Source organism: Chiloscyllium plagiosum, chromosome 5, assembly GCF_004010195.1.
Source record: "Chiloscyllium plagiosum isolate BGI_BamShark_2017 chromosome 5, ASM401019v2, whole genome shotgun sequence".
Taxonomy (NCBI): Eukaryota; Metazoa; Chordata; class Chondrichthyes; order Orectolobiformes; family Hemiscylliidae; genus Chiloscyllium; species Chiloscyllium plagiosum.
The window spans coordinates 79,692,690-79,710,566 of NC_057714.1; the positions used below are offsets into that span (position 1 = coordinate 79,692,690).

Sequence of the window (17,877 nt, forward strand, 5' to 3'; positions counted from 1 at the left end):
GGGTATTCTCCTGCTGTTAACTCCCTGGACAGGAAATTCACAGCTGAGTTATTAAGGCTTGGAGCTAATTTACCCTGACTCTCCTGGCTGCTTCTTATTTCAGCTATCCTGACATGCAAAAGATGAATAGATGCTTATTGATGTTCACTTTGGGTTCAGCCAGGGCATTCAGCACCTGACTTTATTTTAAACATGGGTAAAAGAGATGAATCCCATGGGTGAATTGAAAGTGACAGCCCGTGGACAAATGCAGCCTTGGTGTCAAATGTGGCACGAAGGAGCCCTGGGCAAAGCTGGAATCAATCAGAATCTGAGGGAAAGTTCTCTGCTGGTTGAAGTCATACCTGGCACATAAGAAGATTTGATTGTTGGAGAAAGTCAGTCATTGCAGCTTTAGGATATCATTGTGAGAGTTTCTCAGGTAAGTGTCCTAGGCTCAAACATGTTCAGCTATTTCATCAATGACCTTCCCTCTACCTTTCATCCATCATAAGGTCAGAACTGGGAATGTACACTGATCATTGCACAATGTTGAGCACAATTTATGACTCCTCAGTTTATATCTAAATGTAGAGATTGGACAAGTGACAAGTAACATAAGTGCTGCACAAATACCAGGCATTCACCATTTCCAATAAGAGACTAACTAACCACTGTGCCTTGATATTGAATGGTGTTACCATCACTGAATCCCCAGCTATCAATATCTTGGGGATTAATATTGAACAGACACTGAACTGGACTAGCCATATCAGGTCAGGGACACTGCAACTCATTTCCTGACTCGCCAAAGTCTGTTCACCATCTGCAGGGCACAAGTCAGGAGTGTGATAGAATATTTCCTACTTGCCAAAATGAGCACTCCAGTTACACTTCAGAAGCTTGACACCACCCAGGACAAATCACCCTGCATCATTTGTGGGCGGCACGGTGGCACAGTGGTTAGCACTGCTGCCTCACAGCGTCTGAGACCCGGGTTCAATTCCCGCCTCAGGCGACTGACTGTGTGGAGTTTGCACGTTTTCCCCGTGTCTGCGTGGGTTTCCTCCGGGTGTTCCGGTTTCCTCCCACAGTCCAAAGATGTGCAGGTCAGGTGAATTGGCCATGCTAAATTGCCCGTAGTGTTAGGTAAGGGGTACATGTAGGGGTATGAGTGGGTTGCGCTTCGGCGGGTCGGTGTGGACTTGTTGGGCCGAAGGGCCTGTTTCCACACTGTAATGTAATCTAATCTAAAAAAAAATCATATCCAGGCTCTCCATCACTGATGCTCAGTAGCAGTAATATATTCCATCTATAAGGGGAACTGCAGAAACTCACTACAGACCCTTAGAACCTTTCAAACCCCAAGACCACCACCACCTAAAAGGACAAGGGCAGTAGATACATAGGAACACCACCAGCATCTGTAGCTGAAGCAGGACTCATGATCTCAAGGCAGCCTAGCCTAGCAGCAGAGCCAGGGATTCTTGGTTGTGGGCAAGTGTACATTGAGCAGTGTCAGTGAACTGGGCCCAGTGGTGAAGAGATGGCTCCTAAAGTGGGGTAACCTTTACATTGATGGGTTTGGCACAGGCAGCCGGGGGACACGGGAGGTCTCCGTTGAGGCTAGGTGAGAGCATGGACTGTGTAGAAAGACTAGTATTCTGAACTGTTTATCTCTTTATTTTTCTAATTTATTCCTATGACTTATAAGTGTCGAGAGTGTGGTGCTGGAAAAGCACAGCAGGTCAGTCAGCATCCAAGGAGCAGGAGAATAGATGTTTCGGGCATAAGCCCTTCATCAGGAAGGCTTAGAATACTGGACTACTTATTTCTTTACTTTTCAATTTTTGTTTGCTTCCTAAGAATTTGATCTTAAGTATGTGTACCTTGTACCTAAGATGGTGCTGTAATGTAGTGACTTTAAAGCTTTCACTGTACTCATTTGAGTACATGTGACAATAAAGCTAACTCAATTCAATGCAATTCAGCTGTAAGCTCCCCTTCAAGCCACTCACCACCCTGGCTTGGAAATGTATCACCATTTCTTCAGTGTGACTGTGTCAAAATATTGGAATTCTCTCCCTAATGGCTTTGTGGGTCTACCTACAGCACATGGTCTGCAACAGTTCAAGAAGGTAGCTTGCCACCACCTACTCAATAGCAATTAGGGACAATCAAAAAAAATGCTGGCCCAGTGATCCCGACTCATGAGTGAATTAAAAGAAAATGTGCGCAGTTCAGTATTTGTGTCATCCACGTGTGGTAGATCAACAGCTCGGCAGGATGGGATTGTACTTTGTGATCTGACATATCAATGACAGATTTGCCGATAGCTACTAGCTAGGCTGCCGTGGGATCATGAGTCCTGCTTCAGCTACAGATGCTGGTGGTGTTCCTATGTATCTGCCGCCCTTGTCCTTTTAGATGGTGGTGGTCTTGGGGTTTGAAAGGTTCTGTCTAAGGGTCTGTAGTGAGTTTCCTTATAGATGGAATATAATACTGCTACTGAGCATCAGTGATGGAGAGCCTGGATATGATGTGGGGTGATTTGTCCTGGGTGGTGTCAAGCTTCTCAAGTGTTACTGCTTTATGTGTGTCAGAATGACACTGCAGCAACACTTCCATTGCAGAACCCATTGACAGCTGACATGTCTTGGAATGAAGTAAGGCTGAGAGTAGTCAAAGGATTAATCATTGCCTATACTCCCTGGTGAGGTTATATGGAGTTGAGCTTTATGAGGGACTGTAGAGTTTAGCTCTGAGTGTAAGCAGTTGCTCTTGATCAGGACTTCTGTGCTTGTTTGCAGAACTGTGACTTGCTGCACATTCACTTGGCAAAATGCAGAGTGATGTAACAGTCCCCTCAGAAGTGTGTGTTCTCAGCCAGCAGATCATTATAACTTTGGATCATGCAGCATAGATGTTCCTTCATATTCAACTAACTTTCAGGGGGCATCAATTCATTCCACAGCAATGGCATCATTAATTGGGGCAGCATGGTGGCTCAGTGGTTAGCACAGCTGCCTCACAGCGCCATGGACCTGCATTCGATTCCAGCCTCGGGCAACTGTCTGTGTGGAGTTTGTACATTCTCCCCGTGTCTGCGTGGGTTTCCTCCAGGTGCTCCAGTTTCCTCCCACAATCCAAAGATGTGCACGTTAGGTGAATTGGCCATTCTAAATTGCCCATAGTGTTAGGTGCATAGTCGGGGTAAATGTAGGGAAATGAGTCTGGGTGGGTTATTCTTTGGAGGGTCGTGTGGACTTGTTGGGTGCAGGGCCTGTTTCCACACTGTAGGGAATCTAATCTAAAAAAAAAGTCAGTAATTGCCCATAGCTCAAATGTCAGTCGGTTCTTGCTTCAAACACAATTTAGAGCTTAATCATACTATCATCAGTATTAAATAATATTACTAAGTCAAAATTACCTTCATCCTTATTGATTCTATTAAAAAAAGTTGCAGATGGCTATCCTGAACAGTCAAAAAAGGTTTTTCTGATATGACATTGCATGCTTAACTCAATCTGTGCGAAACTTAAACTGACTTCGGAATGAAAGGAGGAGAACACAGCCCATCTACATCAACAGAGTGGAGGTTGACAGGATTGACAGTGTCAAGTTTCTAGCAGTGACGATAGCCAACAACCTGTCCTGGACTTCCCAAGTAGCTGCGATGGTCAAGAAGGCACAACGAAGCCTCTTCTTCCTCAGGTGGCTCAGGAAATTCATCATGTCCATCAGGACTCTCACCAACTTTTACAGAGGCATCATAGAAAACATACTGTCTGGGAGCATAATAGCCTCGTACAGCAACTACTCTGCCCAGAACTGTTAAGAAACTACAGAAAGTTGAGTGGACAGTCCAGACCATTATGGAAGCCAACCTCATATCCCTGGGCTCCATTTACACCTCTTGTTGCCTCAGAAAGGTTGCCAACATCAGCAAACCCATCCCACACTGGTGATACTCTCCTACAACCTCTTCCGTCAGGCAGAAGATACAGAAGCTTGAACACACACACCAGCAGTTTCAAGAATAGCTGCTTCCCTGCTGTTATTAGACTAATGATTGGACTCTCTAACCTCAAATAATATTGGTCTTGTTAATGTTGATCTTGCCTCATGCACTTCCTGTGCAGAGTAACCTGTATGACTCAATCTGTCAAGTTTGTTCGTCCTATGATCTGTATTCCTTGCTTACTAGATAATGCTCGCAAACAAAGCTTTTCACTGTACTTAGGTGCACATGACAATAAATCAAATCAATCAATCAAAACTGCCCATGAAATCCATTCTATCTTTGCTGCATTCTATCTTTATTTAATTGCTGAATTTATGCATTCTCCTGATTTATACAGTACTTAGCTCTGAAAGGTTTAAGCACCACGCAATATGATGATGACATACACACTTGGGTAGAAAAGCAACTCTGGATATCTAAAGGAAAAAAAACCTATTGTCCAGGTCTCCTTAACAATCTTAGTGACTTGTACCTGATTGTTATCATGCAATAAATTGCATCTTACTTCAGATGAAAGCCTTTTCTTGTCTGATAACAAATAGTAATCCTTAACCACACAAGACTAGTCAGGTCTTTTAGATCCCAACTTAAAAGTACAATGATGGAAGCAAAGTACTCAATGTATATTTCATCAAGGTGATTGTGGTAAGGATCCGTCATACAACAACTACCACATCACAATTGGCACAATTGTTACTTTATTAAGTAAAGCAAAAGAATCTGTAAAATATATGTAATAACAAACTGGATTTGAAGTAAACTTTATTTTAAAAATTGAGGTTGGATGAATCACATTTGTTTACCTTCATATGAGATGTCTCTGCCTTGCCTTCCTATTAATTAATTATTGGTCTCCTTTATGATGTTGTGCTTTCATTGGATAGGCAAAATAGTCCAACTCAATACTGCTCCATATTGACTCAGGAGGAGACTGCTTGAATAGCATGAGTAAAGCAAACTACTCAGCTGACAACAGTTTTCAGGTCTGTTTTCAGCAATTTATCTAGGGTGCCTGTGGTGCAGTGGTAAAGTCCCTACCTCTGAGCTAGGAGACCTTTATTCAAGTCCCAGCTGCTCCAGCACTGTATAACAACATCCCTGAACAAGTTGATTAACAATATCTAAGCAGTTTTGGCTGAACTCTAAAACTCGAGAGTAAGAGATAGATCGATGCGGAATAAGTAGTACACACTTTCATTTACCTGTTTTGTTTGCCAAAAACAGTTTATGAAATTTCAGTAAGAAGACTGGTGAGCTTCATTTCCCCTAGCTAATTGCTGTCAGTAGTTATACAATAATACACTGAATCTTTCACATTGATCATTTGTTTCATATCAAAATTGATTTTATCTTCTATAACTTCCTTTAAATTCTTCAGTGCAAGATTTGTTAATGCAGCATCTTTCAGAGAAAACTTTAATAATCTGCTGACTAAGCCAGAATTTAGTCAAAAACACTTGTTCTGTTTATGACAACACATACCTGATTGCTTTGAAATTCAGAGTTGCTAGTAGTGGTCCACGTACCTGAATCAATGTAGCATTTAAAACACTTTCCATTTTTAATTTCTGTGCTTTCAACTGTCAATACAAAAATATAAACAGAATTTATTAGGTGCTGTACTTGGGCAGTTCCTGCTTGCCAATTTCCTAGGAAATCTGCATTACTGTCAAACAATTAAATATTCTGTTCATTAAATTATTTTCTCCCTCAACTAGCACTGCATCATATACAGCCCTGTAGATTCTACTTCAGGATGTGTGAAAGCAACCTCAGTTAACTTCATATAATATATATAGATAACACAGGCCATTGAAAACACCTCAATTTATTCATCTAAAAAAGATCCATAACTTCTTACTTTTCTTTGAACTCACATCTTCAAATATAATCATTGGGATCCTCTGCTAGCAGTGATAAAGAATTGAGTTTGAATCCTACCATAAAAAGTATAGTAGTGAAATTTAATTTAGTAAATCTGGCAGGCTCTACTAGTAAAAATAAACTATTGTGAAGCTGCAGCATTATTATTGACACCTGAATGATACACTAATTTCTTTCCGTGAGTTACACCACTTTTGGAATATTGCGTGCAATTCTGGTCTCCTTCCTATAGGAAGGGTGTTGTGTAACTTGAAAGGGTTCAGAAAAGATTTACAAGAATGTGGCCAGGGCTGGAGAATTTGAATTATAGGGAGAGGTTGAATAGGCTGGGACTGGACGCTGAGGGGTGACCTTATAGAGGTTTATAAAATCATGAAGGGCATGGATGGGATAAATTGACAAAGTCTTTTCCCTGGGGTCGGGGAGTCCAGAACTAGAGGGCATAGGGTGAAAGGGGAAAGATATAAAAGAGATATAAAGATATAAAGGGCAACCTTTTCATGCAGAGGGTGGTACGTGTATGGAATGAGCTGACAGAGGAAGTGGTGGAGACTGGTATAATTGCAGCATTTAAAAGGCATCTGGATGGGTATATGAATAGGAAGGGTTTGGAGGGATATGGGCCAAGTACAGACAAATGGAACTAAATTAGGTTAGGATATCTGGTCAGCATTGACGAGTTGGACCGAAGGGTCTGTTTCCGTGCTGCACATCTCAATGACTCTATGAGTGGAAATTGTCACTCTTTCTCTGATGTTACATACCTTCAATTCCACATTACAACCATAATTTTATGTTGACAATGTGGTCCTGATGGCAGACCCAGAAGTGCCTCTTTGTCTCTTGTGTAATTTGACACTGAATTCTTGGTGTCAGGGCTCTGACATGTAGTCTTTGTGTAATCATACATCCTTTCCCCTTCAACATGAGTTCCCAATCCAGTAGCTTACAGTAAATTCAACTATATCATTGACCCAGAGGCTCTCAAAGCAACCGAAGATAGATAATAAATGCTGCCTTGAAACATAGCTCATATTTCAACAAGTTTCTTAAATGACACACTGTTTTCACCTTTTCCAATCTACCTTGAACAGCATGTCAAATGTTGATTAGACAGCAAAAAAGGCCTTCCATCAACATTTCTAGCTTTGCATTTAATTGGATAAAGGCATTATCCAATTATCATGCCATTAGATAGGCCTTTATAGATGCATTTTGAGATCCTATGTGTTTTGTTACCTTTCTATTATATTCTAAATTAATAACTAATCAAATAAACTAAAAATGTTTGGTAGACATGACAGGGAAGGTGGTGTGCTGAAATTGCAACATGTGGGTTTTGCAGACAGAATTGCAATATATTTTCTCCTTAGGTGAATGTAGCTTTTGCAACTTTTGCTCAGTGTTGTTGCTCACGGTGACTGAGTGAGGCAGTTATGGACAATTTCTAGATTGTTACTTCAGCTGCATAATAATTGGCATTGGTTCAAGCAGATCAGAGAATTAAATACATGGCTCAAAGTGAAGTGGGCATGAGATTTTGGACAAATGGTAACTGTGCCGTGGAAAGGAGCTGTTTCATTGGCGTAAGCTCCACTCAACCAAGGCTGGTGTATCGTATAACCAGGGCTGTGGATAGGACTTTGAACTGAAAAGTGAGTGAGGCCTCGGGTTAAGGGACTTTTAGAAATCCATAGACAAATTTGAAACAATCCACCAATGTATTGTCAAAAACAAAGCCATTTAAGTTAATTTGAGTCATGGGAATCAGTGGAGGAAAGCTCTCCACTGGTTCCTCAGGATTGTGTCCCAAGCTCAAACATCTTCAGTTCTTTTAGCAATGACCATCCTTTCATCTCAAAATTAGGAGGTGGGATGTCCACTGATAATTGCACAATATTTAGTAACATTCACAACTCCTCAGATACTGAAACATTCTGTGCTCATATGCAGCATGACCTAGACAACCTGATTTGTCCTGGATGATGCCAAGCTTCTTACTTGGACTAGTAAGGAGTAAGTAACATTTGTGTCACACAAGTGCCTGGAAATGACTATCTCAAATAAAGAGAAGTCTAATCATCCCTCTTTAATGCCATTGCAGAATTCCCCACTAACTTTGGGGGTTACAATTGACTAGAAAATGAACTGGACTAGCCATATGAATAGGTTGGCTAAAGCAGCAGGTCAGGCGCTAGGCATTCTGCAGAGAGCAACTGAGCTCCTGATTCTCTGAAGCTTAACTTTCAAACATTTAGCCCAAAGCTGTGATCTCTAGCATCCAAAAGGACAAGAGCAGCAGATGCAGGTGCATGAGAACACCACCGCCTGCAAGTTCACCTCCAAGCCACACACAAACCTGACTTGAATGATATCATCATTCCTTCATCGCTGCTAGATCAAAATCCTGGAATATCCTTCCTAACAACTTTGGACGTATATCTATTCTCCCATCCAGAACACATTGGGTCTAGAAGGCAGCCCACCACTAGCTCCTCAAGGGCAATTGTCATTGGCAAAAAATGCTAGCCTTGCCAATGATGCCCACATCCTGTGAACAAATTGAAAAGGAAGAATGGAAAAGACAGGAATAGTACATTAGTAAATAACGTCCGTGTTGATAGTAAAGTAAAAATTAAAGGCTCTTTATCAGAATGCATAAAAGATTCATTATCAAATAGATGAACACAGCTACAAGGTGACTAATGTTAATCAATCACCAAGAATACATGACACTCTGAAAAGACAGCTTGTAAAAGGAGGAGTAGCACTCACAATAAAATCTGACATAGAAGATAATGAGAAAGGATCTTGGCTCAGACAATCAGGGGTAGAATACTAATAGATATTAGGAATATGACTAGTCAAACAATGTTTTTGTGATGAGATTATATACTGGATTAGAGTGGTGCTGGAAAAGCACAGCACTTCAGGCAGCATCCGAGGAGCAGGAAAATCGGGCAAAAGCCCTTCATCACTTTTGATTTTCCTGCTCCTCGAATGCTGCCTGAACTGCTGTGCTTTTCCAGCACCACTCTAATCCAGAATCTGGTTTCCAGCATCTGCAATCATTGTTTTTACCCCTATGAGATTATATACTCCCAACAGTATTTATACTGTTGGATGAAACAATAAACAATATTCTGAGCTTGTAACAAAAGCAATAGTGGGACACATTATTCTACATACAGACTGGACAAAATCAAATTTGCAAAGCTAATATGAAAAAGAGTTAGTGGAATACTTTTGACAATTTCCTGTAAAATTACACTGTGGATAAGCCCATAACTTTATTTTCGATCGGGTGTTGTGCAATAAGGCTGGTTTAATTAGAAATATCATTGCTAAAGATTCCAGGGAAACAAATGATCACAATACCTATGAATTCTAATCAAACTTTGAAAGTGATGTAATCCTACTCCAAAACAAGATCTAAAATTAATGCATAAGTACAAGAGCGAGCTGGCTAATATTGATTGAGTTGTGAAGGTGATACTTTGCTTTTCTGTACTTTTGATTGTGAACTAAAATGGAAAAACTGCTTCAATAGCCAAGGATTATTGACGGATTGCTGCAACTTTTAGAAGCAAGTAACATTTTTTTATTCATTTGTGGGATGTGGGCATCACTGGCTGGCCAGCATTTATTTCTTGTCCCTATTTGCCTTTGAAAAGGTAGTGGGGAGCTGCCTCCTTGAACTGTTACAGTCCACCTGCTTTGCGAAGACTCACAATGTCATTACCGAGGGAATCCCAGGATTTCGACCCAGCAATAGTGAAGGTCCAGCGATATATTTCCAAGTCAGGATGGTGAGTGACTTGGGAGGGAAACTTGTAGGTGGTAGTGTTCCCATGCATCTTCTGCCCTTGTCCTTCTAGATGGAAATGGTTGTGGGTTTGAAAGATACTGTCTGGGGATCTTTGGTGAATTTCTTCAGTGCATCTTGCAGCTAGTACACTACTGCAACTGAGCGTTGGTGGTGGAGAAGGGAAGCTTGTAGATCATGTGCCAATCAAGCAGGCTGTTTTGTCCTGGATGGTGTCAAGCTTCTTTTGAGTGTTGTTGGGACTGCACTCATCCAGCTAAGTGGGGAGTATTCCATCACACTCCTGACATGTGCCTTGTAGACAATGGACAGGCTTTCAGGAGTCAGGAGGTGAGTTACTCACTACAGTATTCCTAGCCTCTGACATGCGCTTGTAGCCACTGTGTTTATGTGGTGAGTCCAGTTGAGTTTCCAATCAATGATAACTCCTAGGATATTGATAGTGAGGGATTCAGTGATGGTAACACCATTGAATGTCAAAGGATGGCAGTTAGATTGTCTCTTATTAGTGATGGTCATAGCCTGGCATTTGTGTGGTGCGAATATTACTTGCCCCTTGTCAGCTCAAGCCTGGATACTGTCCAGAACTAGTTGCATTTGAACATGGCCTGTTTCAGTAAATGAGTGCTGAACATCGTGCAAACATAGGTGAACATCCCCACTTCTGACCTTATGATGGAGTGAAGGTCATTGATGAAGCAGCTGAAGATGGTTGGGCCTAGGACACTACCCTGAAGAAATCCTATAAAGACATCTAGGTTCTGAGACGACTGACATCCAACAACTATAACAATGACTCCAAACATTGGAAAGGTTCCGCCCAGTACTTACCCCAATACAAGTTTTGCTAGGGCTACTTAATGCCACAATCAGTCGAATGCAGCATTTATGTCAAGGGTCATTACCCTCACTTCACTTCTGGAAATAAACCTGATATTGTAAGTGCTGTTTATACAGCTGCTGTTCAACCAATAGTAGAAGCCTAGTTATAGACAAGCTGCAGCCAGAGGGATTGGTTTTAATGGAGATTTAGCCAGCAACAAGAGGCTGATTTTGATAAATAAGTGACCACTAGTCCACACACCATTAGCCTCCATCCTGCCAACAACTATATGATTGGCTCCCAGATAACTGAACAGCTTGTGGGTGCGATATTTGAGTCAGGAGCAACTGGACCTCTGGAAGGGAAGGAGTGCACTTCTACTCAGTAGTAAAAACCATTTCAAGCCTAAAGATGGCCAATTCATTTCCTCTTTAAAGTTATAAGCTTTGATTTTAATTCATAATTCAGATTCAGTCACCCTGTACCTCCTGTTAACAGGTGAAAATATCTTTTTAATTCATTTGTGGGATGTGGATAAGGCTGGTTGGCCAGCATTTATTGCCCATTCCTAGTTACTCTGTCTTTGCAGAAGGAAGATTGAGAAGAAGTGTCTGTTCAGCAAAAAGGAACATCTCAATTAATCCTGTGGACAGGGACCACGGAACTGTCTTCACAGTATTATCCAAGACTCATAGTATATGTTTTTTTCTCACAGTCAATATATGTGTACAGAGGGTGAATTTTACATGTGGGTTAGAATTTTAATTTGTAGCAGTACATGTTGAGTTTTCATTATTGCTTATCTGCAGTTAAAATCTATTTATTTGTAATAAACTGCAATTTCTGTTAAGTAAAGAAACCTGCTCTGTGTTTTCTATCAACCTGGGTCTAAAAGACAGGGTAAATTGGGGAATTGCACACATTTGAAAAACCTTTAATACTGTGACAACTCCAGGAACACTAGAGCTTGACTGTCAGCTGCAAACCCAATGAGGCATGACAAAACTTGTAAGCTGGTTCAGGATTGATTTTAAATAGAAGCAACAAGAATTTTGGATGTGGTATTAGTAAATAAAAGAGGTGAAGAAAACCACTAAGTTCTGCGCTACATTTAAAACACAATACTGGATATGGTCAAGGATTCCTTATAGGTGGTAGATTTGACCCTGCTGTCTAAGGGAACTTTAAAATACAGGTTGGTTGAATTGGCAGGTGAACTGGAGGTGGCATTTCCTGGCAGAGTTAGGAAGGCAGAGATAATTGAGGTTCTGGCATAGCACTTGGATTTAGAGGAAATAAATGAGAAAGATCAAGTACTTCAGGCTGTGAAAAATCAGAATTAGTGCTATTCAATTATGTTTGAAGCAACTTTAGCATGAGACAATTTTGAAGAAAAGTGGAGTTGGAATTCTAAAAGGGAAGAAATAGACCAAGGAAGAGCAGAAAATGACAAGGAAAGGATAGAGAAAGATAAGGGGCGAGAAATGCAATTAAAAAGAATGGAACGATAAAATTAGAATTACAATTGTAAAAAGAGAAAGCAAAGGAATATGTAAATCATCTGAAAATGATGCAGGTGAAACAACAGACTTCAGTTATGATGGAGGCCTGGTGGGGAGAATATTCATTACAATTTGAAGTCCAGTAAGGAAATGTTTAAGTTTGCACAGGGCAGGCCAAATTTGAGGTAAAGGATGTGGAGGCATTCTTCATACCATTTGAGAAAATGGTAAGATAAATGAATTGGGCAAAACAGCACTGGACATTGCTCATGCAGAGTACATTGATTAGTAACGCACAGGCAATTTATGCTTCACTGTCAAATTAGGTTTCAAGGGATTATGATGCTGCAAAACTTTGGCTGCGTACACGTTAGTGGCTGAGGCATACAGATAAAGGTTCCAGAATTTAAAGAGACACTTGGGCAAACCTGTATTGATTTCAACCATGTTAAGAAAATTAATTTTGACAGGTGGATAGAAGTATTAGATGCCACATATGAATCTCAGAGAGATTATTCACTTTGAAGAATTTTAAAACTCACTAATTTCCAGAGTACGAACCTACGTTGAGGACCAAAGTATTGTAACAGGCAGCAATAATGATTGACGATACACTTAATGGTAAGGTCTGAGGGAGTGTTGCTGATCAAAGAGACCTTGGAGTGCAGGTTCATAGCTCCTTGAAAGTGGAGTCAAAGGTAGATAGGATAGTGAAGAAGGCATTTGGCGTGCTTTCTTTTATAGATCAGAGTATTGAGTACAGGAGTTGGGAGGTCATATTGCAGCTGTACAGGACATTGGTTAGGCCACTGTTGGAATATTGTGTGCAGTTCTGGTCTCCTTCCTATCAGAAAGATGTTGTGAAACTTGAAAGGGTTCAGAAAAGATTTACAAGGATGTTGCCACGGTTGGAGGATTTGAGCTACAGGGAGAAGCTGAACAGGCTGGGGCTGTTTTCCCTGGAGCGTTTGGAGGCTGAGGGGTGACCTTTTAGAGGTTTACAAAATTATGAGGGGCATGGATAGAGTAAATATGCAAAGTCTTTTCCCTGGGGTGGGGGAATCCAGAACTAGAGGGCAAAGGTTTAGGGTGAGAGGGGAAAGATATAAAAGCGACCTAAGGGACAACCTTTTCATGCAGAGGGTGGTACGTGTATGGAATAAGCTGCCAGAGGAAGTGGTGGAGGCTGGTACAATTGCAACATTTAACAGGCATTTGGATGGATTTATGAATAAGAAGGGTTTGGAGGGATATGGGCCGGGTGCTGGCAGGTGGGACTAGATTGGGTTGGGATATCTGGTCGGCATGGATGAATTGGAGCGAAGGGTCTGTTTCCATGCTGTACATCTCAATGACTCTATGATTATGAGCTAACCCTTAAAACTAAGCACTTCTAACTACAGCCCCAGAAATTCAAAAAGGATAGAAAATGGGAGAGCGAAAATAAAGCATAAGCTTAAGAAATTGATAGCTGGGAATACAGCAAGGTCTCTTCCTCAAATCAGAAGGGAAAGTTCTGATGGTGGACGTGAAAATCAGAAGCTGAGGTATTTGCAGTGTAAAAAGGTTGTACACATTCATTTAGAATGATGCAACTTGAGAGGGAAACTTATTGGAACTTGTATGAATGAGGCCAAAAAGAAAACTCAAAAAAGCCACTGGTTAGATCCGATTGTAACTTTAACTATAAAATGGGACTGGAGGTAATTACTGCTGTGAGTGCAGAAGTAGTAAATAGGTGGAGGAGAGGTGGAACTAGGGAGCTGTGTACGAATGAAGATTTAGCCTGAAGTAGCTGGTTGAACTATGGACAAATGACTAGGTCTGTGTGGCACAGTGGCTAGCACTGTTGCCTCGAGTGCTAGAGGCCCAGGTTTGATTGTGTGTGTGTGTGTGTGTGTGTGTGTGTGTTTGTGTGTGTGCGCGGCGTGTATGCGTGGTTTCTTGATCTTACTTCTCCAGGTACTTTCATTTGATTATCGGAAGCACAGGTTGACTGGATCATATTGAGAAAAGGTTATCAATTAACTTATCAATTAACAGCCACAATTTATAGCAACCGAAAAGGAAAAATAAACTGCTGTCTTTAGGCTTAAGCTGGCATTTTAAAAAAATTTCTAAACAACCTGCTAACAGGTTGCTATCAGACACAGGAAAATGCTCAAACTCCACAGCTGTCTGAGGCTGGAATCAAACCCAGGTCCCTGGAGCTGTGAGGCAGCAGTACTAACCATTGAGCCACCATGCAATCCCATGCTGGGGTCTCAGTTATTTACAACTGATGAGAGAGAGAGAGAGAGAGAGAGAGAGAGAGAGGGAGACAACTGGTGGTGGTTTAATCTGAGGATGACTATGTTTCAGGCAAGGGGAGAGTTTGAGAAATGAGTCTTTAGTGATAACCTCATTCATTGTGAGAATTGAACCCACATTGTTGGTATCACTCTGCATGGCAAATTAACTGTTCAGCCAACTGAGTGAACTGACTACACAATTCCATAAGGTTTTACTGAAACTACGTCTGGAGTGTTGTGGGCAGTTTGGACACCATATTTTAAGAGAAATGCACATGATTTGGAAGCAGTGCCACAAAGATTCACTAAATAATCTCCTGTAATGAGGGGATTGCCCTACAATTAGATGCTCATCAATTTGGGTCTGTGATTTTTGGACTTAAAGAAAAATGGGAGGCAATCACATAGAAACATAAATAATTCTGTAAGAGCTAACAGAATAATCAGAGATTATTTTACCTGGTTAGGGAATCTAGAATATTGAGGGAAGGGGGTTGTCACAGTCCCAGCATAAAGGGTTGATCATTTAAGACCAAGATAAAGAAAAAATTCAATTTTGGTCAGCTGTGATTTAGTTAGTAGCATTCTTGCCTCTGAATCACAAGTTCAAGGTTCAAGTCCAACTTCAGGGATTGAGAGCAAAACTCAGGACTGACAGTCCCATGCAGCAGTGAAGAAGTATCATATTGTTGGAGGTTACATATTTCAGATGAGATATTAAACCAAGGATTTATGTTCCTGCTGAAGTGGTTGTAAAAGATCCCATATTGTTATTTGTAATAAGGGCGAGGGAATTATCCCCAGTGTCTTGGCCAAGTATATATATTCCTTCATAAAAAAAAAATTGGGCATCATATATTGTTGTTTGTGGGAGTTTACTGTGCACAACAGACCTGCTGTATTTCCTTCAATAAATTCTGCTCATAGTCATCCTTGTAATGAGGAAGACATAGCTCCTAATTATTTGAGCAGAAGTGGCCAATGCTTCTGTTCACATGTTTTCTGCTCAAATGTTGAGAGCTAAAGTGCAGAAAATACAATACTAATCATAAGTGTGTTTGCACATGCCCTATGTACAATTACACAGCAGGATTCAATTTCAAAGGCCTATTGCTAAAAGCATCTATCCTTTGCAGGCAAGGAGGATTTGTGGATGACACTAACGTTGGTAGAGCTGTGGATAGTGATGAAGGATGTTGTAGATTACAGAGGGACAGAGATAAGTTGCAGAGCTAGGTTGAGAGGTGGCAAATGGAGTTTAATGCAGAAAAGTGTGAGGTGTTTCATTTTGGAGGGAGTACAGGAATGCAGAGTACTGGGCTAATGGTAAGATTCTTGGTAGTGTAGATGAGCAGACAGATCTTGGTGTCCAGGTACATAGATCCTTGAAAATTGCTACCCAGGTTGATAGGGTTATTAAGAAGGCATACGGTGTGTTCGTTTTTATTGGTTGAGGGATTGAGTTTCGGAACCATGAGGTCATGCTGCAGGTGTACAAAAGTCTGGTGCAGCTGCACTTGGAGTATTGCGTACAGTTATGGTCACCACATTATAGGAAGGATGTGGAAGCTTTAGAAAGGGTTCAGAGGAGATTTACTAGGCTGTTGTCTGGTTTGGAGGGAAGGTCTTATGAGGAAAGGCTGAGGGACTTGAAGCTGCTTTTGTTAAAGAGGTAACTTAATTGAGACATATAAGATAATCAGGGGGTTAGATAGGTTGGACAGTGAGAGCCTTTTTCCTCAGATGGTGATGGCTAGCACAAGAGGACATAGTTTTAAAGTGAGGGGTGATAGATATAGGACAGATATCAGAGGTAGTTTCTTTACTCGAGAGTAGTAGGGGTGTGGAACGCACTGCCTGCAACAGTAGTAGACTCTCCAACTTTAAGGGCATTTAAATAGTCATTAGTTGGCTTATGGACAAGATTGGAATAGTGTAAGTTGGGTGGGCTTCAGATTGGTTTCACAGGTTGGCGCAACATCGAGGGCCAAAGGGCCTGTATTGTGCTGTAATGTTCTATGTTCTAACTCGTAGCAAGTTTGCAGCAAGATTAAACATTTTTTTGAAAAAAAAATAGCCTTCAGCTTTCAGGAAGCAAACTGCATCATTTTCCCTTTAAATCTGCCAATTAATTTCTTTGACCCAATCACTATGTTCAGTTGCAACGTCATCTTCTTGGACACCTATCCCTTTCCTTCCATTCATTAAGTTTTCTTCAGTTAGGCAAAAAATCTGAGAATGGCATGTAGTTCTCTTTCCCAGAGAGGGAAATAAAATATCTCACCAAGGTGGAATGGTCAGAAATTGCACAGGAGGTGAGCAGCCATAGGATTCAGACATGAGCATGGGAACAGTGCATCAAAATGATTGGCAGATCCTGTAGGAGAGGAGGCAATGTTGGAATGGATCAAAAGGCCTCTCGCAAGGGAATCAGGGAAATCTGTAGGTGTGGACAGAAACCAGATGGAAACATAGTTATCATCAATGCCTCTTAGCAAAAGAGGTCAGACCATGTAACAATTGTGGGTATGCAAGTGGGTACCAGTTAGAACATGTGGCTAGTCTGTGGCACAGAAATACATCTAGGCAAGATCTTATGACCTAACGGGGCTAGGTGTCTCTTAATATGTCTATCTATTTCCACCTTGCTATGCACAGAGAGAGAGACAAGAACAATGTAGGATGAGTGCCTGACCTATTCTCAATCAGCTCAGCTATACTCAAATAGAACTCGGAAGACTCATGAATCAGAGCACTATGCTGTTCACATCATGGGCTGAGGAGAAACTGTGTCAGCAGATATTGCTAATAGATAGAGAGAATGAGGGAATGAGATCCATGTTGAGCTCCAAACCGATAGTTTGTCTCAGTCAGAATAAGCCTGCTGGAAATGCGGTGACAGACTGGAGAATATAGACATTAGATAATAGGTGCAGGAGTAGGACATTCTGCCTTTCGAGCCTGCACCACCATTCAATATGATCATCCTTAAACAGTATCCTGTTCTTGCCTTATCTCCATAACCCTTGATTCCACTATCCTTGAGAGCTCTATCCAACTCTTTCTTAAATGAATCCAGAGGTTAGGCCTCCATTGCCCTCTGGGGCAGAGCATTTCACACAGCCACCACTCTCTGGGTGAAGAAGTTTCTTCCCATCTCTGTCCTAAATGGTTTACCCCGTATTTTTAAGCTGTGTCCTCTGGTTCGGCACTCACCCATCAGCGGAAACATGTTTCCTGCCTCCAGAGTGTCCAATCCTTTAATAATCTTATATGACTCAATCAGATCCCCTCTCAGTCTTCTAAACTCAAGAGTATACAAGCCCAGTCACTCCAGTCTTTCAGCGTAAGGTAGTCACTCCATTCCGGAAATTGAACTCGTGAACCTAGCTGCACTCCCTCAATAGCCAGAATGTCTTTCCTCAAATTTGGAGACCAGAACTGCACACAATACTCCAGGTGTGGTCTCACAAGGGCCTTGTAAAGCTGCAGAAGAACCTCTTTGCTTCTATACTCAATCCCTCTTGTTATGAAGGCCAGCACGCTAT

At 41.3% G+C, this 17,877-nt stretch overlaps 1 protein-coding gene across 6 annotated transcripts in view; it reads right to left on the reverse strand.

The window, feature by feature from the left end:
- The window catches only part of c5h10orf67 (chromosome 5 C10orf67 homolog), a 309,052-nt gene that overhangs the window by 133,205 nt on the left and 157,970 nt on the right, over positions 1–17,877 (reverse strand). For all 6 annotated transcript variants that reach the window (XM_043690454.1, XM_043690457.1, XM_043690459.1 and 3 more), the window contains one exon: positions 5,530–5,583. In XM_043690454.1, the coding sequence (XP_043546389.1) occupies positions 5,530–5,583 (54 nt within the window). The remainder of the gene's footprint in view (positions 1–5,529; positions 5,584–17,877) is intronic.